Raw genomic sequence first — 25,719 nt, forward strand, 5'->3', positions numbered from 1 at the left:
TTCCCTGACAAATTTTTAGATCTTAAGGGTAAGGCAAGTTGTAAGTTGACAACATATCTTTGCAGCTATGGTACAAGAAACAATAGTGCAAACAAGGAAATTTCTAAAGAAACTTGCAAGCAAATGGTGTTTCCTGATATGGGCCACAATCTTAAGTACTATCGCCGCCATATTTTGTAATGATATAGATGGAGAAAGCAAGCCAAATGGTTTGTGTGTTTCATTAAGACCACTGATATTTTATTTCAATAAAATTAAACACATTTGACAAGTTCAAAATACCTTCACTGATTTGAGAAACAACCTTACAAAAAGTAAGAAGTGTATAAGGTGGGGAAGAATTGTGTAAACTAACACTTTAGGTGACCACCAATAAAATGTTTGTCCTATAATGTTTGTTATTGTCGGTTATTACCGACTGTCTTACACTTATTTTACAGGTATTGCACAATTTTCCTTTCGAGAAATACACGAGTACAAAGCGTACAAACTGCCAGCGACTGACAGTTTCCTTCTTCTTATCATCCATACTTTCAAACATTTGTAACTAAGTGCAAAAATGTACTAAAACAAATAAAACGTCTAAAATGTCACCCTGTATAACGTACTTGTGGCAAGACAGTCACAATTCCTGAAATCCATCACACATGGCCTCTGGCCTGCTGAAGAGCATCACAGTCCTGGGTTCATGGATAAACCACGAACATCTGCTGCATTATGCCACACACAGACAGACTCAACCTGCAGGCAGATCGGTGGGACTAGATCCGACGAGAATGATGCAGAAATGGGCAAAATAGATGTTGATGGCTGTGAGAGCAGCATATGTAAAACCATGTGCAACCACAGAAAACTGCACACAAATGCATTAAAAATGTACAGAAATGTGGGTGACAAGGAACAATGAGGTATGGAATTTTGAGAGGTATGTAAATAAATCCGCGTCACAGGAAAGGGCACCCTTGTATGCCAACTTTTTTATGGGCTGTCTAGAGGAGATCGTCCTAGCCTCTCAAAATAGCAAATTTCTAGTCTGGTTCAGGTTCATTGAAGATATCTTTATTATCTGGATCCAGAACCAAGACACAATTTCTTCGTTCCTTCACAACCTTCTCTCCCATCTGCTCCACGTGATTCCCCTCAACCCAGCATGCCACCTTCCTAGTTGTTGACCTCTTGTCTCTGATGGCTCCATCTGCACCTCTGTCCACATTGAACCTACCAATCACCAACAGTATCTGCATTTTGACAGCTGTCAACCCTTTCACAACAAAAAATCTCTCTCATATAGCCTGTCCACCCAGGAATGATGTATCTGCAGTGACAAAAACTCCCTTACTCAGTGTGCTAACGGTCTCACCAGGCCTTTACACACAGGCACTATACCCCACACCTGGTCTGCAAATAAATCTCCCATGTCATTTCTCCTCACCGCCAAAAATCATCCACAAAGGAGTGTCCCCCTTGTCACCCTGTACGACACCCGAGTGGAACAACTGAACCACAACCTTTGTCAGGGCTTTGATTACCTGTCGTCATGCTCTGAAATGAGTCACATCCTACTCAACATACCTCCCACTTCTCCTCAAGTGGTGTTCTGTCATTCACCCAAACTCCACAACATCCTAGTCCATTCCTATGCCACTCCCAATTCCAACCCCTCACCATAAGGATCATATCCCTGTGGAAGACCCATGTGCAAAACCTGCCCCATTCAGCCACCCAGCACTTCCTACTCCAGTCCTGTCACAAGTTTATCATACCCCATCAGGGGCTGGGCCACCTGTTAAATCAGTCATGCCATTTTCCATCTCTGCTGCAATCATTACAAAGCTTTTTACATTGGTATGACTACCAACAAGCTGTCCACCAGGATGAACAGCCACCGCCACACTGTGGTCAAGAGCAAAGTTGACCACCCTGTGGCACAACATGCACCTGAACATAACTATTTCAATGGCTGCCTCACTACCCAAGCCATTTGGATCCTTCCCTTCACCCGCAGCATTCTGACCTGTGCAGATGGCAGTTATCCTTACAACACATTCTCTGCTGCCATAATTATCCTGGCCTCCACCTGAAGTAACATACTGTCACCACACCCCTGTGTCCTATCAGATCCTTCTCATTCTCATCTCCCACCCTCTTATTTGGAGCCCTCTGCCAACGCATCCACCTGTCTGTCCCACTCTCCTCATTTTTTGTTCATTTTTCTCGATCTCCGTACCCCACAACTTCCTGACATGGCACCTGTTGGAGTCTAGTCCCTGCACACTCCACCAGACAGCATTTGCCTCTCTCCCAACCAGTACACTACTGTTCCTTCCCCTTTCCCTTCCCCTTCTCCACCCCCTGAAGATTGCTGCTTACATTCCACATGATGTTGCATTCAGGCCCGAGATAGTGGAGTTGGCAGTTTTGTGTGTGCAAAGTGTGTGTGTGTGTGTGTGTGTGTGTGTGTGTGTGTGTGTGTGTGTGTGTGTGTTTGCGCCTATCTTTACTGATGAAAGTGTGTGTGAAAGCTACATGTGAGCATCTTAATCAAGCCTGTCTGCAACTCTGTGTGTCTTCTTTACGGTAAGTAATAATCCGTAATTCCCTACATTGTTGATATTGGTATTGGTAGTTTCCACTGTGTTAGCCGAAAACAGCCTGAGAGAGAAAATCTTCATAAGACAAACATCTTACAATTAGTTTATTTCAATTAATGAGCTATTTTAATTACCAAACGTTTTTACAATTACAAAAAGTATCTACAGTCAGACAGTAATGCCCGAAAGTGACAACCAGTCCAGAGCACTCCAAGTCACTCGGTATAGAGTCCCCAGATCACTGTCAAATGCTCAGAATCAGCACTCTGTAACAATGAGGTCTACTGTTTGGACAACCACTCTGTAGTCACAGTCAGTAGATGAATGGAAACATCACTTCTTCAGAGTGTAAACACACCTCCCTCGACCTGCTCTAAAGCAATTCAGCCTTGACCAGTTTTCGCACTGTAGTTTGAATCCCTCAACCTTTTTTGTCAGATCTAGAATCAGATGAATGTTGCTGTGTGAAAGTTTGTCCCAGGATTGCCGCCACTTGGAGGCAATGTCAAAAGAACTGATACTTTATGAAGTGAGAGTGGTTTACATGATTACAAGTGAGTAGTCGGTGGATCCTTTGGGCTGTCATCCAAGGGAGAGTTCTTATGAGATGTGATCTTTAGCAAGTTTATCTTAGCTGCTTTGCTCCTCAGGACTTGTAGAGCAACATTAGATGGAACAGTTAACAACCAAATGGGGGTAAATCCAACAGTCCCAGTGGTGTCTTCATTAAGGTACTTTCGATGTGTGTGTGCGCTATTTTTCTACACAGGAACACAAAATTCTCCAGCACAATACACAAGACCAAGTGAGTAGAGTGTGAAGTATTTGCGTCTGCACCTCAACTGCTTCTAGCAATCTTTTGAAGTGGGTTCATTAGAGCCAAGTTTCTTATACATCTTGATGTACTGTTGTTTGGACATCAAGGACCAAGCCACAGCAATTCCTAGGTACACGAGATTGTAGTTATGTGGTACTTCAATTTCGTTGAATATCACATGCAGTTTCTTTTGACCTCATCTGTTTTTTAGATGGAATATAGTAACTCCAGTTTTAATTGGGTTATGCTGATGTCCCCATTTATACAAGTAATCACTTAATTCCAAGATATCGCTTGTCAGCACATTCTCACAGTGTGTAAGGTATGGAAGAATAATGTTAGGTCATCTGCATACTAGATTCTCATAGAGTCCGTGTCTGGCTTGTTATAGGTTAAACAGAATGGCGACCAGAACTGATACATGAGGTAGGTCATTTAAATGAACTCTTCAGCTGCTAGCATATCCATTCAGAAACAACTTTAAGTGCCTCTCAGAGAGTATGCCATTTATTATAATGCCAAATTCTGACATGGAGCAATTTCAGCAAACTTTGATATCAATCCCTCCCTCTACACAGTGCATTAAGCTGCCATAAGATCCACAAAAACTCTAGCTAATTGTAGGCCACACTGAGATGCAGCTTCTACTAGAGTTGTCAGCCTTAAGACCTGGCCACAGCAGCTACATTTCCTAAAGCCATCTTGTTCGACAGGGACAAATTGATTGGTGGCCTCTTGAATGCAATTTAGAATAAGCCTTTCTATTAGCTTACAGGTAATGCTGAGTAGTGATACTGGTCAGTAGTGACAAACATTGGTTCCACTATCTGGCTTCAGGATGGCAATTATCACAGCCTGTTTGAAAAGTTCTGATAATTTTCTCAGAATCTCATAGGAAAATTCAATCAGGCAAACTTTTGTTTTACGTCCAACAGCTTAAAGAAAAACTGGATACAAGCCATCAAAGTCAACAGCTGTCTTTAACTTAAATGTATTCAAGTAGTCTGGATGTGGTTTTAGTTGGGACCTCTTTATGTACAATTGGTTTTCCACTGTGTGTGTGTGTGTGTGTGTGTGTGTGTGTGTGTGTGTGTGTGCGCGCGCCTTGTCTATTTCAGTTTTTGAAATCTTCATTAGAATGGCTACAGCAGAACTGGTTTTCATGTTTATACTGTGCTTTACAACCCTTGGGACTGTACCAAGTTTTCTTATAAGGTTACAGGCGCTCTGACTAGAACGTGTGAAGTTGACTCAGCCATTTTTATGGCATTTTTTTCTTCTGTTCTTATCAAGAGCTCATCAGCTATTGTACCTTTGCTAGATTACTGATATTTGGTGTGTAACTCATCACATTCTTGATGCCTGGGAATGCACTCCTTGCAGAACTCACGTGAAATATTTGCAAGTCGAAAATTCCATCGAAGTTGCGGAATGGTTGTAACTGGTGGAGCTTCTGTGCCTTAATGAATTATGACTGGTCTATGCTGGATGTATGGGAAAAAATTTCTGATTAGAGTTACAAAACTATTGCCATCTTTGAACTAAATATTAAGCATTAAACAACCCAATGTAGTATTTTATTTTTTCCACTGTCACATTACCCTGTTAAATCAATAATAAAGTGAAAAAGTGACTTTGATAAGAAAGAAGTTACATCAATCCACCTAACATAGTTGTTTTCCTCGCATTACAGAGTCAAACATCACTGTCACAATTGTGTACCACATGGCTGTGAGAGGAAATACTGAAATAGGTGACAGTGTACCATCTGTTATTTAAATCCATCATCATACTGTGAGACAGTGAGGGATCATCCCTGCCTCCTTGAGCTTGTGATGCTGAGCCTACTCTTCACACCAACTTTTTGTTGTAGCTCATAATTAATCCTTTGACTGCTACAGACATGCTCGCTGCATTCTGTGGAGAATGCAGCTCTGTCGTCAGCCTGTACTGCTGCCTGCGCTGGGACACTGTATTCTGTCCACTACCTGTATACTGGTTCTTCCACACAGCCCAACTCCACTGTGCTGAATATCCCTGTAATGCTGGGGCTGAAGATTTTGTCTGGCACTCTGGGTTTTGCTGCCCACAATACAAAATAAATAGTCACCCCATCACATGTTTTTCACTCTAAAACTTTTCTAGAAATGAATCACAGCACAGCCTATGAATAACATCTTTCCTGGAGTTTTCCAAAGGATATTAGAAGCCTATGATGAAAGCAAAATGTCACTTTGGATTCAGCTCAGTAACTTACTGTTATTTCATATTTACTGGTCCATAGACCTGCTGTCCTGCATATATTCATAACTGTAATAAATCAAGGAAAAGATCAATCTATCAGTGGCATCACTCTTATCGGTAGTGTTGGTGAAAAAATTTGATTCCTTCACATCTTACAATATGATATTATTGCTCAATAAATTACTGAATTTCCTTTTGCTTTTCATCTTAGTTACTAAGCTGTATCCACTGAAGTAAAGCACTGCATACTATTTTAAGAGTTTTGTGCAAATTTTGTGTAGTGTTCGTTTTACATTATTGATTGCTTTGTATGAAACATAGCTAGCATAGTAAAATTGTATTTAATGCTGGGAACAGAGTGATATATATCACGATTCTTAACATACTGATTGTACATATACAAGAGGAATACATGTATTGCACCCAGAAAATCTGTCAATGTGCAACATGAATCACTTCGTCATATTCCATAAACTGTTCAAGGTATTGAAGTGAGGTGTTTTGCAAATGATATCGTGCAAAGAGGGGCATACATTGTCATATGATTAATACTCTGAACTTTCTGATCTACTGAGATACAGTCATAAATATTGTTTTCTCCGGTGAAAAGATGTATTACAGTTAACAGCATTTAATATCTCACCAAAAAAGGATTTTGTGGTATTGCACACATTAATATCTATGCTGATCTACTTGGGATATTAAGCTTTAATTGAAACCTGTTTGTTTTACATCACAAGATATAATCACTAAGTGTTTTAATTCTTTCAGTTCCCATTGATTCCTTTTGTTTATTTACAACCTCTAGAATACTTTATAGTTACATGTAATGCTATCAGCTTATCCACTACTCTCTCCAGCAACTCAACTGCAAGTGTTTTGAAATGGAAGCATCTGATACTTTTTATGCTTCAATTTCTTTTTTCCTGTTATGCCAAGTACAAGGTGTTATTACCTAACACCATCTTCACGATTTCTTCCTCTGCACAACCACAATGGTGAGCCATATTATCAGTCAAAAATGAAAATGAAAACGGTAATGCAAGTAAGACCACAACAGCAAATACACACAGGCCAACTGACAGAAATCTGCTCAACACTCAGGCTGGAGACGCAGCTACTTGGCCACTCTCCGTGCCTGCCCTGTTAAAAAGTTGGGAGCACAAAGGAGGCAGCAAGCGTGCATGCATTTACAGATCTGGAGCACCTGACAAAAATCGAAGGAGTATGTAAGGGCATTCAGAGCACTCGGGGACAGTAGCAGTGGTGTGCATTAACACATCCAGAGAAGTAAAGGGGTTAAGACTCTTGTTTTCATGTCACTTACTAATGCATAACAAAAGTATGTCACTATTATCATAGTGATGTGACAAAGTATTGTGTGACCTCACAGGCATGAACTTTCAAGGATCATTCATCTGTCTTTATGACCCACTGACTCACAAGCAGCAGAACTTCGTTGTATCACTCAGAATGTAATACAATTTGAGGATCTATCAACATGTAATACTGGCAACAGAAATTTGCTACCAAAACATAAGTGCATACATATGTAATCAATGCTTCCACTACTAACAGCTACCGAGAAATAACAGAGGCGTTTTTCATTACAGATTACAGTCAGATCCTATTAAAATGTTTCCTGTTTTATGTTCTGGACTGTTGTATAATATCTTCCTCATTTACACTTCTCGCATCACAAAAATATTAGGCAAATGGTCCACCCAATGTGCAAAGCTCTCATAGCAAATTTTCATCTTTGCACTGTCTTCAATTTTGTATGTATCACGTCAGCCATCTTCAACATTTTACCCTGTTAAATCTTATCCTGCACCCATTTCTTCACAGTATGCATACAGAAGTGTTAATTATCCACGCAGTTTGCCACACCTTATCAGCTGGCTAAATCACTATCAGTTTTATCACAAAGTAGTTGTACTGATCTCTCTCAAGATTTTCCGCAACCCCTGTCATATGTAACAATGGTAAATTGTTGTAAACTATATCACTCACCTAGAGGGAATGTAATGTAGTCACACATTCCCAGTAGTTGTCCAAAGCAAATTACTTTGTCTTCTGGTGAGATGCCAATCTCCTTCATTCTAAAAGGAGGAGCAGAGTATTAGTACAATGTGACAGTTTAAGACTGTTGAAATGTATGACATGTTACTTCACATCTTACACACGTGACTTTATATGTTCAACTAGAGGAAAGAAGCTACAAACTTACTTTTTCCTAGATGCGCATTTTGTCAAAGTATTATAGGATGAGAAAGTTATATGCAACATATGCTGTAGTTCTAAAATACACGTGAAAGTACTGCAGTCAGAAGTATATACAGGGTGTTTCAAAAATGACCGGTATATTTGAAACGGCAATAAAAACTAAATGAGCAGCGATAGAAATACACCGTTTGTTGCAATATGCTTGGGACAACAGTACATTTTCAGGCGGACAAACTTTCGAAATTACAGTAGTTACAATTTTCAACAACAGATGGCGCTGCAAGTGATGTGAAAGATATAGAAGACAACGCAGTCTGTGGGTGCGCCATTCTGTACGTCGTCTTTCTGCTGTAAGCGTGTGCTGTTCACAACGTGCAAGTGTGCTGTGGACAACATGGTTTATTCCTTAGAACAGAGGATTTTTCTGGTGTTGGAATTCCACCACCTAGAACACAGTGTTGTTGCAACAAGACGAAGTTTTCAACAGAGGTTTAATGTAACCAAAGGACCGAAAAGCGATACAATAAAGGATCTGTTTGAAAAATTTCAGCGGACTGGGAACGTGATGGATGAACATGCTGGAAAGGTAGGGCGACCGCGTACGGCAACCACAGAGGGCAACAGGCAGCTAGTGCACCAGGTGATCCAACAGCGGCCTCAGGTTTCCGTTTGCCGTGTTGCAGCTGCGGTCCAAATGACGCCAACGTCCACGTATCGTCTCATGCGCCAGAGTTTACACCTCTATCCATACAAAATTCAAATGCGGCAACCCCTCAGTGCCGCTACCATTGCTGCACGAGAGACATTCGCTAACGATATAGTGCACAGGATTGATGACGGCGATATGCATGTGGGCAGCATTTGGTTTACTGACGAAGCTTATTTTTACCTGGACGGCTTCGTCAATAAGAACCGAAAAGCCCCATGTTGCAGTCCCATCGTCCCTGCATACTCAAAAAGTACTAGTCTGGGCAGCCATTTCTTCCAAAGGAAGATCCGAAACGATTACTGCATCACGCTATCTGGACATTCTTCGCGAATTTGTGGCGTACAAACTGCCTTAGACGACACTGCGAACACCTCGTGGTTTATGCAAGATGGTGCCCGGCCACATCGCACGGCCGACATCTTTAATTTCCTAAATGAATATTTCGATGATTGTGTGATTTCTTTGGGCTATCCGAAACATACAGGAGGCGGCGTGGATTGGCCTCCCTATTCGCCAGACATGAACCCATGTAACTTCTTTCTGTGAGGACACTTGAAAGACCAGGTGTACCGCCAGAATCCAGAAACAATTGAACAGCTGAAGCAGTACATCTCATCTGCATGTGAAGCCTTTCCGCCAGACACGTCGTCAAAGGTTTCGGGTAATTTCATTCAGAGACTACGCCATATTATTGCTACGCTTGGTGGATATGTGGAAAATATCATACTATAGAGTTTCCCAGACCGCAGCCCCATCTGTTGTTGACAATTGTAACTACTGTAATTTCGGAAGTTTGTCTGCCTGAAAATGTACTGTTGTCCCAAGCATATTGCAACAAACGGTGTATTTCTATCGCTGCTCGTTTAGTTTGTATTGCCGTTTCAAATATACGGGTCATTTTTGAAACGCCCTGTATAATACAGTTCTTCATTCTAACTTTGAATTTCATGATGCAGTGGGCTGAAAGGACACATTACAAACATTCGTTTCAGCATATTCAGACAAGAACACAAAAATACTGTTGATCACGTGAATACAATAAAACAGACATGAGGTTGCTGTGTTTTGGCCACACGTGGCATTTCCTTACTCGTGACATGTTCCACATGACCGAAATAAATCTTTTTCACCACTACAAACTGAAGCTTAATATCAGCTTAACTAAACACTCAAAACATTAAGACATCATATATGGTTGTTGAAAATAATTTTAATGAAAACGAAAGAGAGAAAGACAAGAAAAAAGCAATAGAATAGCAGAAAGCATTTGTGGTAAAGTGTCTGAGTAAAAGGATCATAAGAATGCAGTACTAGACCAGTATAAATGATAGGAACAAACACAAATTGAACCAATAGACAGAATATCACTCCGTGTGTGTGTGTGTGTGTGTGTGTGTGTGTGTGTGTGTGTGTGTGTGTGTGTGTGTGTGTGTGTGTCCTATTGCAGAGGAAGGACTTTGTCTGAAAGCTGTAATATTTAGCAGTTGTTTTCATTGTGCTTGTCTGTGATTCAATGCCACCTCCATGTGATGAGTAGGAATCTGACCTCTCCACATTACTGTTATGTTATTACATCCTCAACTTGCCAGTCTTTGTTTTCTTTTTGTAACAGATAGTCTTGCATATTGTACTCACTTTTCAATAGCGAAACGAACAGTATCTTCATTGTGACTGGCAACCATTATACCAATCTTCTTCTCCTCTCCTGCATCCTTCAGATCCTTTATCCTACGAAGGCACTCAGTCAGTGTACGGTGGTACATCTCAGTCGTCGCCTCAAATGAAGGATTTGTTGGATCGGGATACCCGAGGGCTGCAGCTCTAGCGCGTTCCTATAGAATAGAGACAATGGTCATTCCATATTAAACAGTACATCTTTAGCACTTTGTAAGATAGCTCAGATGTTACTATTACAAAAAATAGCATCTAACACAGTCAAGTTCAAAAGAACAAAATTTAATAATTTGCAAGCACATTGAGGCTATGTGTTTTGTGTCCTTTTTCCAGCCACCATTTTAAGATGGAAAACTATAACACACTTCAGAAAATATTTTTTACAAATACTCTCTACAATTCCAGATAATAATGCAAAAACCTGATTCTGCAAAATTAAACGTGTAACACATTTTTACCTGTTCCAGGTAAGCTCCACGCACAAGCTTTGCTCCAAAGTAGAAATTCTGCCTCTTTGCTTGTTCCAGATCTGTGGTACACTCGTTATATGTGTCCTTCAGGTAGCACTGATATGTGTTAAATACAACAGCCTGCAATGAGAATGCACAGCATTCAATAATTTAAGATATTAGTATTATCAATTCATAGCATTACATTTTCTTTTTACTAAAATAGCTTTCAATAATTACATGCATCAGTCACAGTGACTATGAGCACAAAGGTGCTAGTTGATAAAAGGTAAATAAAGGACACTGAAAAATTTTGGGCAAAGGACAAGTTGAGTTAGAGACAGTTTCTTGTTAATTAAGTGCACAGAGGTTATTTTTGAAAGCTTGCTCTTTGGTACTGTAGAGTTTGACTTGTTCCATATCCTCAGAAGTTCTCCTTCACAATACAATCTTCACTTGAATTGATGAACAAATGATAACACAATGTTTGTTGTGGCATCCTGTGGCATTTTATGGGGAGGGGAGAGGAAATAAAACATTTATAGACATACATCTGCACCTACGGACATACTCTGCAAGCCACAGAGTGGCACTTGGTGGAAATCTACCAAACTTACAGTAGCCTACTAAAATTGGAAACAATTTTATAGCAACTGTCCTCCCACATTTATCTTCTTTCCAAGTGAAGACTTCAGACACTATTCACACTTCATAACTACTCCTTCAGTGATTACTGATACAGTATTAAACTTCCCAAGAGCATTTACAATTGATTGAATGAATGAATCAATGAATGGTCCTGCGGTGGCGTTCTCACTTCCAGCGTACGGGGACCTGGGTTTGATTCTCAGTGGGGTCAGGGATTCTCCCTGCCTCAAGATGACTGGGTGTTGTCTCGTCTTCATCATCATCATCATCATCATCAACAACAACAACTCATTCCCATTACAATGGCAAACCACCTCCACTAGGACCTTGCCTTGTCAGCGGTGCGGGTCTCCCGCATCGTCCCCTACGCTCCTGGGAGTATGGGACCTCATTCATTCATTTACAATTAGAAACTAAAAACCCCAAGAACAGCTTTGAGTGATAAAGTCACAATGTATTTTTAATAGTTATCTTCAAATAAAATTATAGAAGCTTACCTTTTTCTTGTTATATTTTCGCATGAATTCTACAGTGATACGAGAAATTGCAGGTTGAAAGTAAGTCTGCTCAGCATCAATCATTATACGTACATCCAGATCTTGTGCCATCTGAAATTAAAAACACTAATTAAGATTGGGTATTATGCCTCATTATCATCACCACCACCATTTGTTTTCAGTACTTTGAAGGTTTATGTCCCACAGTTCAGTATTCACTGTGCAAAATTCATATTTTAGTTTTCATATTCTCTCTCTCTCTCTCTCTCTCTCTCTCTCTCTCTCTCTCTCTCTCTCTCTCACACACACACACACACACACACACACACACACACACACACACACACACACACACACACACACACAAAGAATCTCTGTTTTCATGTAAAAGGCAATCATGGTAAGCACAGATACTTCTCTGAAGTTACGCAGTTTGAATTTTTACTTGTCACCCTGAAAGCATAGTTCTTAAGACAACTAATGGAGGGTCCTTTTGACAATTTTTCCAGCCAATAACCTGCTAATTTGATGTATAACATTTCAAACATACAAACCTTTGCAAGAGTGTTGACACGACGAATCATGTTTCTAAACATTTCTTCTTCTTTTGAGGTAAGCTGTGTGATGAGCCGAACCATTCGCCCTGTTTTGAGATCTGGCACTCTGAAGGTCTCACTCAGCTGCTGATTTTCATCTATGATGCCACTCCAAGGAAACAGATGGATCATCCTGAGAAACAAAGATACCATCCAATGGTCATCATTCATTGCTATAAACATTTTTGGTCACTATCCTAAGTTGTGAATTTTTTTGTGTTAATGACAAAAAAAATTAGAGTTAGTCTTTTGCAACACACTACTATCATGTTCTTTGTTTAACTAACAATATCTTATAACTGTTTTGGTAACTTTACTGACATGTAAAGAAGTATATTGTCAATAGTAAGGAGGAACACCAATAGAAATAAATGAATGGATGAGAGAAAACACAGGAACTGATATATCATAGTGAGTGTTATGTAACTGAACAGGAGACTGACTGGCAATATAGCCATGTGGACTCTCAGAAAATACAGAAAGAAATTCCTTTGCTGAATTTATCATTTCAAAAAAAGAACTAGATGAATGGCCTGTTGAGATTAGCATCAAGAAACAAGAATGGCATACTGCCGCTTCTTGATGATGGATGCTGCTATCTGAGCTTTGTGTGGTGTCTGTGAACCACTTCTCTCATGTATTTCTAAATCAGCTACAGATGTTTGCACATTTTTTAAAAAAAATGTTACATACATTTATCATTTGTAGAAGTCATATCAGGTGGACAGATATGTAAATAAAAAGAGTGTTATGGAAAATAAAGTACGTCCATTGGCCAAACGATGGACGTACACATCGAGAAAGCAATAAACACATAATGAAATAACCTGTTAAGAACATTACTAAAGATGTGGTGCACCTGTACAAAATGTGCAACTCAACTGCTTCTTTTCTAGATCAGTTAAAATACCTAAAATAATAAGATGAAATATTTGCTTTAAGAAATTCAAACGAAGCTAGTAACAGTTGTTATCATCCAGAAAAACAATACTTCGTGTTTTAAATAAAGTAACTCACGTTCATGTGAACCTACATTTATATTCCTGGTCCACACAATTTGACAAAAATTAAATTCAATAAAGCAGCATAATTGTAAGCCAGTCACATTTGGAATTAGCTGCAACTCACCCCTCCTGGTCATATGTGATCTTGTCGAGGAACTTTTTGACTGGCGCTTCACTCAGCAGACAAGCCTGCTCGAACTTCTTCTCGAGAACTTCGGGTCCGACATGGTGGGAGATAACACTGCCCGTACCACCGACAACATCCGTCAAATATTGTCGTGTTCGCATTATCACTTCCGATAACTGCAACTGTTCAAAAATTTAAGAGCAACATCATTAGAAGATGAGAAGATCATTCAACGATTATGGATTCTCAATGTGTTACTACAGGAAGGCATAGACAATAAATAGGCTCTGTGAAAAACAATAATTTAATCTCTGCTAATAGCATTGGTGTTTGTTGCATCTAAGACTGCTGTGTGATAAGCAATCCTAGAACAGTGAAAACATTGCAGTTCAAATTGCACATGACAACAGAAGTTCAGATTTTCTGTTGTCAAGAATGAATGAGATTTAACTGTAAAAGCAACTTAAGAAGCATATTGGAAATATTTAAAGCTGGTTGTTAGCACCTGAGAGATTGAGGAGAAATTATAAAATATCACAGAAATAAGAGTGTGTAGCAGGAAAGAACAGTAAGATATGCTCTAAGAAGATGAGAAATTAGGGGTAAGTGGAACTTCATCTTGACACAAACTTATTATTCCTATATTTTTACCATTTCTCAAGAGACGGCTCATTTATTTGAAGTTCAAACCTCATCCTAGATCTGTTACCCGCAACAGCTATTGTTCTCATTTCAGCAAACAGCGTTCATATTCACAATTGATTTTACAAATATTTTTGACAGATTTTGAAAAAGTTTTCTAAGCTTATGCAAGAGACTTTTGTAGGAAAATTTCTAATTTTATCATGGATTAAAACATTATAGTCTGACAAGAGGCTGTTTCCTGAAGAATTACTTACCAAGAGCTGTGGTCTTCCAAGTGCTGTAAGTTTGATAGCACAAAACCCTGTCCCATATGTTGCACCTGCAAAACAATATGTATGTTCAAAAAAGACAGACTGGAGAGCATGGAGTTTTGTTTCCTTGGCACAGATTTTGAAATAGGAATATGCACCACTATTCTTTTAAACAAATTTCAGTGTTACAGTGTAGTTTTACTCTGATAGTAGTTATCATTACTAAATAAGAGAAAGGTTTCTTTTGTTGTTATTTTCACAGTTATTATTTTAGTAGGTCTTCTTACTGATGGATATATTTCAAGGGCATTTTGAAAACATCTTGTAACATAAGATATATAAAAATTTAGGCAGACTCCATAATTCACAGACCAATGCTTTGGAAAATTATGAACAACCACTACAAGAATGATTTATTTTTTTAAATAATCTAAAGTTTTCCCTAGAGGAATTAGAAAGCTCTTACATTTCAGAGTACAAAACATGAACCTCAGAAGCACTAGTGTTCCAGAGAGAGAGAGAGAGAGAGAGAGAGAGAGAGAGAGAGAGAGAGAGAGAGAGAGAGACTACTTCCTAATGCATGAAGTTAAAAGTGAGTCAGCTTAAACAAATTACTCACAGCCGAGGAACAGAATGAGAGTGATATTATTTGACAGCAAAAAAATTATGAATATGATATATGCAGCAAAATACTTCCAACTGTGTTAACAAAGTTGTTTAACCAAATACCTTTTCCTAGCAGCATAATTCCTGTGTTGGAATGAGATACGGCAAACTATCAGCATGAGGCACAGAACTACCAAATTTGTACATGATCAGTAACCCAAAATGAGTACAAATGTAACCCATCTCGAATCTAACATTCACTCAGCATGACTCCACCAATAGGCATAATCCTTAAAACCAAAATTTGAATTACTGCTCCTTATTAAGCACGAACATTCTGACACTCTTATAATTTTAAAGCTTATACTGAACATTCTGCTGCTGCTTAGTATATGCTTTCTTAACAGTTACAATGGGTCACTTTTAAAAATGTGTGTACAACAATTTACAGTTAAGAGCAATGTTTGTGCTTAGTTTCTTGAAGAGTATAAATGTCTCTTCTAGTTGCATTTCCAAAATAGCAGGAACAAATGGCTTATTGCACTCTAGACAAACATAGAACCTCCACTATATAGCATTCAAACAGTCATTAATTTTGGCGAATTCTGATATATTCAAAAGGGTTTAAGCACATAGATGAACCTTAGAGGTACTAAAAGAACTGCCTTGTAGTGACCAAGTATCATGAACGTGAATATTTTGTAAAATTCTTTCTTGCTTCTGCAAGAAATGTCATTAAAAATGTTTATTTTGATGTGAATAATATCAGAAAATGTTTGAAGAAGCCACCCAACCATAATGAACACAAAAAGCTAATTCAGGGATCAATAAGAGTGTTTTATATCAACACAAAAATGCTTCTAGAGTATTCATAGGCTCCAGTTGAAGCAGTTGAATTCTAAAACATAACTAAGTTACAACAGGTCTCCTTCTTGTGGGTAAGTAGACAGTGTCTATACAACAAGGTGATTAAACAGGCAAGTTACTTTCACTCCCAAATGATGACCGAGAAAGATCTCAGTACAGCTGTATGGCAGTGACGACTAGAACGAGATTCAGTAAATTTCTGTGAATTAAGTGTCATGAACATTCTGTAAATAGTGAATAGTGTCTCTCTTTTATGAACCTAATAACTGTATCACCTTGCACTTTTAGTGTAACAATTAAGATACTAAAAAGTAATTATGATGGTCACAAATTTCCACTTTTACAGTTAACTAAGGAAAATGCTGTTTTCTGAAAATGTAATATTGAGTAGCTACCTATACAGTTAAACATTTCAGTTCATATAACCATAAATCTGCAGTGAAGTAAGAAAGAAAGTTCACCTTTTTGTGAGAACACTTTAGTTTTGTTTAACCCCAAACACACTTCACCCGAGTTGTGACATCTCCAGTGGATTTTATCTTAAGTTGTTGAAAGCCACAAGGCGCACACAATGTAAAAAAAGAAAGAATGAAAAGAAAACCCTCTGAAGATGCCACAACCATGGTGAAATATTTTTGTGGACTATACCAAATGAAAAATTGTGTTCTTGCAAGAGGGCAGACACTCCTTAATTTGTTATTTTCTGCAAGCATAGGAAAATAGCTAAAATTTCCATTATCAAAAATCTGAAAAAAGTACCTCAACTAGTGACAATTATCATATAAAGTAACAAATGTGTGACCAGCAATTAATTCTTGAGCAATATTCACATTCTTGCAGAAAACATTCTCATATCAGCATTTCAAGGGGATGCTTAAAAAAAAAACACAATTTACATTCTTTAGTTCAAAACAGTTTGCTGTCTTGCTACAAACTGCAGATAATTTCATTAAAAAACTATATCTGAATTCAGGATAATGTACAAGAATGTTTCTCTTGAGAAGGGAAAATATTTAAAATTTTTAAGTCAACAGACTAGCAACTAACATTACTCTCATTATCAGTAACCTACAAAGTATGTCAATCTTTCAATTAAAATCATTACTTTTGATTTCCACTACGTAATAAATAATACATGATAAACTGCTTAATGCAACTGTTTACAGCCAGGAGACATGCAATACGGCAAAATATTTTACACCGAGATAAAAACTTAAATGAAGAAATTTCATGCTCACATTTAAGAATCTATCCGCGGCAATGAGGTGCTGCTATGACATAAAGAACCAACTTGCATGGTGTGTAACTGTAAAGGATTATTCACAATTCAGTGAGACACGTCAATCCACGATAAGCAGCAGCACAAAAGTCTCAGTTACTTAGAACATGACAGTCTTGTGTCAGAAAGTTTTTAAAATATCAAACTGTGGCTAACACCACCCTGTGATAGATGCTTCAACCAGATTAAGAGGAATTTTATTTTGTCAGTACTAGTTTAGAACAGCAGGGAAGGTAAGTCTGCTCTTCTGCTCTGGTTTGAAACAGAATGTTTGTTTGGAAGTACGATACTCTACAAAAAGAAGAAGAAGAGTGTATATCATGGAGACGAGTGCTATTAAGTGAAGTTAAAAACCCATTTAACTTTATTGCAGTGTCACCAGTGGTCAAATTGTTTTTTTCTATAGAATTCATTTTATAGACTCAATGCCTTAAAGTAATAAAGTAATAAATCAAGCATATTTGTAAATGGCCTAAATGTTTCCATAAACAACTCTTTTGTGGAATGTGTTTACACCTGTACAAAAGAAATGTTCCAAATCACATCATTTACTATGAATACAAAGTAAGATGAACATAATCGACTAATTTAATGACACTATGACATATTCCACCCAGACACTGGCATTAGTTTTGAGCCATGCAAAGCACATTATCTCATTATAACTAAATATATAGCACTGCATTCAAGTGCATGAGGACCAAATGTTTGAAATTTGTGCTTTGTGAGACCCCACTAAAGGGTGTTAAAGTATGTGATAAAATGACCACTGGTGATTCTTTTAAAACATGCCCTTACTAAGCTATTATACTTTTATAATAGTAGGTGTGAACCCAGAAAAGTGAACAAGTATAATGCAACAGTTCTGATTGTTTGTATCCACTTAAAATAGACTTGTTCTACTTTCAGTGAAAGGCTAAACAACAGTTATCAATACTCTGAACCACATCAAGGACAAACAAACAGTACCTGAAACACACATGAAAACTCAATACCTGTACACTAATTTTGGGGTTAAATTGAACATGTGGAGTGTAAAATCCGAAGTTCAACACAAACATTTGTCCAAAAAACATTTTGGAGGACTGATTATAGATCCACAATATCACAAATAATTTGATTAGAGGATCTCCTCCTCAAGATTGGAACATTTAATAGTGAAATTTTATCATCATTCAGTCTGCTTGTAACCATAGTGACCTCATTGTGGCTTTTCTGAATTGCTTTAGCTCATGAAGTTTTGCTCATGACTCACAGAAGAACATCATCATTTTTTGCTAGAAAAAATGTTAATGTTTTGGATAATCTCTGTTATTTAGGCAAAGATTCCATTTAAGTTTGTCATATCTGCCATTGCTAAATGTATTCATCCTTGTTTTACAGATACACCTCATCAGAAACAACTAACAGGAAAAATCATTGATCCCTGGAAACTTCAGCTACAGATACACCTTGTCAGAAACAACTAAAAGGAAAAAGTATTGAACTTTCGAAACTTCAGCACGTATAATCAGTATTTCATGATTTTGACAATATGGCAGAGTGCCTCAGGATTTTTAACAAAATACATACAAAATTAAGGAAGATTACTGTAAATATGTAAACAGCAAAATTTTGTGCATTATCTATACAAATATTAGTCATGCTCATTAAAAAGTAGGAAAAAAAAGTAATAATCACAAAACTGGAAAACAATGTATTATTGAAAGATTGAGTACTTTAAGAAACTGACAACTGTTTTGTAAGATAATATTTTTACCTATTTCATACACTCGCAATATCTTCAAAAGCAAATCCTTAGTAAATTTGTCACCAATTCTGACTGAATAATTATTTAATTTCTTGCAATCAAAATGTTTGAAAGTCAGATCAAGAAAACTGAAGGTGAAAATAAATTCCACTCATAGTGATCTTGAACTAAACAGATAATTAATAATGGTGTAGCATTGCTGAGATAAATGTAAATCATCAGTGCCACTAAAATGATAATATGTTTCTCCAGAAAACATCTGGAAGCTGGTCTACTATTTCTTCAATAATTAGTTTGCAATCATTGCTTCCCTTTATTTTTTTCACTGAAATAATTTTGTTCAGTAGTTTCACAAACAGATGTGCATTTTTTTTAAAGATTGCAAAACAATTTTTCCCCATTTCTTTTTAGCTCACACAATTTATTTACTTTGTTGCTTCGATGCAGCCCAGCTTCCAGGTATACAACAGTTCAAATTTAGGCATTAACATGGAAGGAGGTTGGCTCCAGAGAAACTATATCCTTATTGGTATTGTTTCTCTCCAGCAGATCAAGGAAACAGATGAGAAACAGTGGAGCAGTAATGGATAAAGAATTAAAACAGTCCAGCCATAGAGTATCATACTGCCCTATTTAGGGCTGAAATTGATTACTTTTACTTTATATACACTTTGCTATGCATTTTTTCTGTACTACTGAATGTGCTCAACAATACTCCAACTACTGTACAGTAATGCGGCCATTGTCTTTACACTTCTTATGACATACTGATAGTGGACATCAACAAAAGTACAACTAAATGCATAACAATTAGGGATTTAAGGATCAAGTTTCTAAAGAAAAAAAAAGTTAAACTAAGACCATACTCTTGCACAGCCATGCTACATTGACAACTGTCAAGGTGGTAAAGATATATCTGTGTAAACTGCTCACTACATTAAGAATACTCACTTTAAAAATTTCTTGAGTGCAATGAGTTATTTTTTAACATTCAGCAATAATGCATTCATTCCCAACAATGACCCAAGTACAAAGTTACATAAAAAGCAATATGCCTGTAGCACAGTATCTAAGAGGCAAAACAATGTACTCTCTCCTTGCACCAAAAGCATAGATCAGCATCCTTGATTAAATGAACAGACGAAAGAAAACTCTTCAGTTGGCTATCAAAAAGAAATTGAGACACAGAATAGCTGACACAGCTTACCTTCAGGAGGTGTCCATAAAATCCTATCATTTCAAAAACTCATAAGAATTCTTAGAGACAGAATTGTGGTTTGTTCTATAATGTTTACTAACTCTCAAAGTTTATACTTTGTCCGTCATTGCAGATTTGACTGTGAGTGCATCAAAATGGTGACAGGCCAGCAGAAAGCACAATGTGTCATCTTATAATTTAGTGGAATAGGACAGTAAAAAAATGCAGGGTATGATTCCACATACATCGGAGATTGCGATATAATTGTGCGATGTTTATGTGAAGCTATATACATGCAGAAGTTTAAAGTGTAACACTGCTAGCTTACTGTATCTATGAAAATTAGTTGACTTACTATAAAATTAAACCAGTAGTATTCAACTGTGATCAATTTAAAGGAAGACTGTACTACAAGCTAAACAATATGTTAAACCAAATGTAAACACATGCTGATATTATCCTTTGTAGGATTAATGTAGAATTAACATACAAAAGAATAAATGAACAATGGAAAGTACAGAGAGATAGAGAGAGAGAGAGAGAGATATTGTCATTGGTGACTAGGATTGTGAGTGTGGGAGCGCACGAGTGAGTGAGCGAGTGAACATTTTCCTTCCTTTTCTGAAGGAGGCTTCAGCCAAAAGCTCAGTATGCTCAGTGTGTTAAAGCTTTTTTGTTATGCCTGTCTGCAATTCAATATGTTAGCTATGAGTAGCATTCTATCCTTTACATAACTATTAATATACGAAAGAGTAAAAGTAATAATGATAAAGCCCATTGTCAAGATACCAGATTCATGTTAGGACCAAGTTATACTGCAGCTGCAAAGAAATTTACAGAAATAATTAAAATATTGTTACTGATGTATAATTTGTGAAATTTCATTATGGAAACTGAAATATTTCAGTATACTAATTATATGGACGATGTAGTTATGATTTCCAAAGTTAAAATCCATAACCAGTTTTATGAAAGCATAAAAAAATTTGTTTTCGAGTCCAATTATGATCAATTTAAACAATATGTAAAGTGATTATGCAACTGAGGCCTATGAGAGGATCAGTAGATGTAAGTGTAGGGCCCATATCAGTTTTATCTGTGAAGTGATGCAATAAAAATCTTTAAAGTGTTTCCTATGTTTCATCTACATTATTTATTGGTGAACATATTGCAAAGTGCCTGTCAAAGGATAGATTTTGAACCCAGATGATATCTTAAGGTTGAGGAATTATATCAAGAGCGAGTCACACACCTCAACGTTTCTGTAATAACTGCTAGCTAAGTAACAAATGTTTTAATCTGCCACGCAGAATGCAAGAGCTGTGACAATAGTACTGTGGAAGTACTGATGCTAGAATGAGGGCGCCACTGACAAAAACAAGCCTAATGTGGCAGTTCAAAAACTTTAGATAGGTAGGCAGTGTCATACTTTCCTCAAAGTGGACCCCCCCCCCCCCCCCCCAAATTCCTCAAGTGCTTGTTATTGGATAGCAAGCTCCATTTCTAAGCAGTAACCAGAAGTCTATTCATCGCGCATCTCTCAAACTGCAAGAAGTTAGATGAACTCTCCATAAGATGTTACGTAGGTGGTTATCACTTTTTGTATACAAAGTGCAAATGGTCCACACATTGCAGCCGCACAATTGTCCTCTCTGGTATGCATTCATGTGTTCTGTGTCAGCCTCCACAAAAGTTGACAGTGACTGCCTATTTTCAGATGAAACAATCTTTCTAAACAAATGAATCATCACAACATCACGATTTAGGGCTCCAAACACCTACATGTGGAAGTGAACAGATTTGTGATAGCCCAAAGCTTAGTGTTATGTGTGGCGTAATGCACAATAGGTCCATTTTTCTTCACAGAGAACACTCTAATGAGAAATGTTTATTGGGCAATACTCAAACAGTTACTGTTGCCACAAATTGGAGTGCTGCAGCCATCTATAATCTTCCAGCACAATGCTGCACCCCCAAATCGGAGATTGAACACGTGGGGGTGTGCCAAATGACATTTCACAGAAGGTGGTTGGGTTTTGACAGTCCCATCACACGGCTCTCACGCTCTCCTGATTTCACGTCATTAGACGTCCTCTTGGGGGGTTACTGGCGTGTTGCTCACACTGACACAGGGAAATCAGTGATCAAATAATCAATAATTAACTAACCAAGAAAAGACACATCCGCTGTTATCGCAATTACAATGACTCACAGTTATAAAGACTCGACTATGATGATTCCAGAGTCTGACAAAGTAACACAATTAGAATCTTCTAGTCTCAGTCCGATGAAGCTGTCCTCGACAACACCAGTGTAGGAACAGAAAAGTTCATCCCCAATACAGTCCAACTGCAGCAAGGGAAATGACAACGAATGTCGAATACGACAGCACCGATCCTACGGTGGACTTTGAGGGAGTCCTAAGATGACGGGGCGAGCAGCACCCACCCGGAGGCTACAAGAGGCTCTCAGAGCCAGAAGAGCTGACTCGTGCAGCTCTGGTGTCGATCATTATAGTGGCCTGCAGTGGAATACTTGCACTATTTTCTGGCCACGTGTGTGATAGGTGTGAATAGGTCCCTAGGAAGTGGCAGCCCCTGCTGGTGCCAGTGTGCTGCCCAGTGTCTGCCCACTATTGCTACAGGGTGAGATCGTGACACTGAGGTGTGCAGGGACCAAGTGGGCTGCACACGCGGCATAGGTGTTAGAAGGGTTGTTGACTGCCTTTGCAAAGATCTGCAGTAGCTGTGTCAATGAATGCTTCTACACGATACCAATCGATGAAAATTGCTACCCAATGAGCACAAATCAATGAAGCAATCAGAACTGTCAATGCATCAATGCTCACCTGCACACTGGCAGGACTCTTATGATGCCTCCGTGTTCTGCAACTGGCAAGTGGATCACACATTGAAATTCTATCGTAACAGAAAAAACCCTCTGAGAACTGCTATATGTTTTATAACAAACCACAATGCTCTATCTCTAGTAGTTTTTAAGATTTTTTTGAAATAATAGCATGATTGTGGGCATACTGTACTGCCAAAACACACATATAAAAGTAAAAGTGCTACACTTCCTAGATGTCTTCCTTCAGGGACAAGAGACGGGCAGGTTATGTGAGGTTAAAAAGGAAGGGCAGCCAATTTGAGATGCTAGGATGGAAGGAACCCGCTCTTGTCCTTGCACCTTGATTCAGCTGTCCTTCCTTTTTAACTTTGCCTGGCCTATTCTCTTTCTTCCCTGAAGAAACAAAGCTAGGAAGTGCATCACTTTCACTTCTAAACGGTGTCCCAAAAAATCACTGATAATGCTCAGTATATTGTGCAGGAAGGCACACTGATTGGTTTTAGACACTGGGGGTGTCAAAAACTCTGACGTGAGTGTGCGTTTCACTTTACATCTGTAAGCCCGACCCAAGTAGCATATTATGCAGTCTACAGAACAAACGGGCTTCAAACTACATACTTTTTATGTCAACGCAGAGTGTACATCAGCAGTACTGAGTCTCACTCGAGAGCCAACACGTGCAGCTGTCTGAAGCATTCCATCGCTCCATGGACTCGAGCCGTATGGTCCTCTGATGACATCGCAGGTGTGCCGTACACCGTACTCCACATTCTAACCCACAGAAAATAGTTGAGAGGTGTCAGATCTGGTGACTGTGCTGGTCATGGAGCTGGTCCACTTCCACCAATCCATTAGTGGGAATATGCTACATTGAGCCGATTCTGCAACGTCGACTTCAAAGTGTACTGGGGCTCCGTCAAGTTGCAGAACCATGTCCACCCAAACATTTAGTAACACTACATCCAATATGGTAAACAAAATATCTCTAATAGATGAGAGGTAGATGGGCCCTGTTAGTCTGTTTGGCAGCAGATATGGCCTAATCATATGGTCACCCAACTATCCCAGCCCAGATGGTAACACCGAACCTGTGTTGATGGTTTTAAATCACTTGCACATACGAATTTTTGCTTGCCCAAATGTGCATATTGTGCAAGTTTAATATACCATCTCCAGTAAATGTGCATTCGTCTGCAAATAGCACTGATCTCGGGAATTGTGGATGGAGTATGCACTGTTGGGAATACTACAGTGGAAACTGTACCCATCACGAGTAATCCTCCTCTCGTAATGCGTGGACTTTCTACAGATGGAGCACTGTTCGTAGACATGCCACAAAGCACTTTTCCCCACATGCAGCACCTGTGCCACTTGTCGAGAGTCAGCACATCCTCCTCCAGCTGTACTGTTCCAGCCGTGTGTGGATGAACTGCATCACATTTTGGCACCTACCAGAGGACAAACAGTATGCTGGGATAGTATTAGCAAGTACCAAGCACACAGTGCTACTACTTTACTGTATAATGGACACAACTCTGGCAGAAAATACCTACATACAACTTTCTGGCTTCTCCGAAGTCTCTCGATGGTGAGAATGTGGGACGATGTGGGTTCATCTGTTTGCAAAATACTCCATGGACAATCTTGCAGCTCTCCCATTGCAATCTGCTTTGCCATGTGAAATCACTATTTCAGTCATTTCCCAGCTGTGTACTGGTACATGTCGCACTGCCGTCAACAATGTCGCAAGGTCTGCAGTAAGATGGGCACAAAGGCAGTGTGGAGGAATGTGTAGCACATGTACAGGAATGTTGTTATGCTCAGGTCTTTCTATTTTCAGACTGATGCTCTCCATTGCCCGAGCTGTGCATTTCCAGATACGAGTTTCTCCTTGAAAACTGACCAGTTTTCATTCCAACATAACATACTAAGCATTGTCAGTGGATCCTTGGGAGAGCCTGTATGTTTGTATGTATTGGCAGTATTACACATTTCACCCTCAAATTAAGTATTAGCCAGCAACAGTGTCTCATAATTTATTAGTTTTCTCAACTCTGCTTCCCTGATACAATTGAACTGTAGAATAAGTAGAGAACATTTTCATACAAGTCAGATCAGCTCCAAAAAAATTTACCACATCACAATCACATTTTATTTTTACTTTACAAATGAAAATTTGCAGAAATGTTCATCGTACAATATTTGCAGTGTACAATATTCACAAACAGTCGCATTTCATTTGTGGCAAGATCTGTGTGTGTATTGACAACTTTAGACCTTACATTCTGACACAAAGCGATTTAATCGAAGATACTACAATTAAACTCTTTGGTTTAATTGCTGGACCTGACCTCAGACTGGCTGAAAGAGAAATGAGGAGACAGAAATTTTCTTGAGTCTGGAGATTAACCTTACTTTTTTTTGTATATATCTCCAGTATTTCATACAAATCAAATGGAGATACTTTCACACAAAAAAGGAGAAACCCATTTAATTTGATGTGTAAGTGGACCATACTTCATGACCCACAGTCAGAATGACCAGTCTGGAGTGTCTCCATATGGAATTGTATTGTAGGCATAATAAAAACAGTAAGTGTTGTTTTAATTTTTTACATTTTGAAACAATAAGACAAATTTTATGGACACAGACCTAGAATCAGGAGATTTATAATTCAAATGATTCAGTTTA

General features: G+C 38.4%; 1 protein-coding gene across 2 annotated transcripts in view; it reads right to left on the reverse strand.

Moving 5' to 3' along the window:
• The window catches only part of LOC126284399 (proline dehydrogenase 1, mitochondrial-like), a 272,669-nt gene that overhangs the window by 10,508 nt on the left and 236,442 nt on the right, over positions 1–25,719 (reverse strand). For both annotated transcript variants that reach the window (XM_049983302.1, XM_049983301.1), the window contains 7 exons: positions 14,482–14,546; positions 13,580–13,764; positions 12,410–12,584; positions 11,856–11,966; positions 10,720–10,851; positions 10,223–10,419; positions 7,666–7,754 (listed from right to left, as the gene is read on the reverse strand). In XM_049983302.1, the coding sequence (XP_049839259.1) occupies positions 7,666–7,754; positions 10,223–10,419; positions 10,720–10,851; positions 11,856–11,966; positions 12,410–12,584; positions 13,580–13,764; positions 14,482–14,546 (954 nt within the window). The remainder of the gene's footprint in view (positions 1–7,665; positions 7,755–10,222; positions 10,420–10,719; positions 10,852–11,855; positions 11,967–12,409; positions 12,585–13,579; positions 13,765–14,481; positions 14,547–25,719) is intronic.

The sequence above is a fragment of the Schistocerca gregaria genome, chromosome 8 (genome assembly GCF_023897955.1).
Source record: "Schistocerca gregaria isolate iqSchGreg1 chromosome 8, iqSchGreg1.2, whole genome shotgun sequence".
Taxonomy (NCBI): domain Eukaryota; kingdom Metazoa; phylum Arthropoda; class Insecta; order Orthoptera; family Acrididae; genus Schistocerca; species Schistocerca gregaria.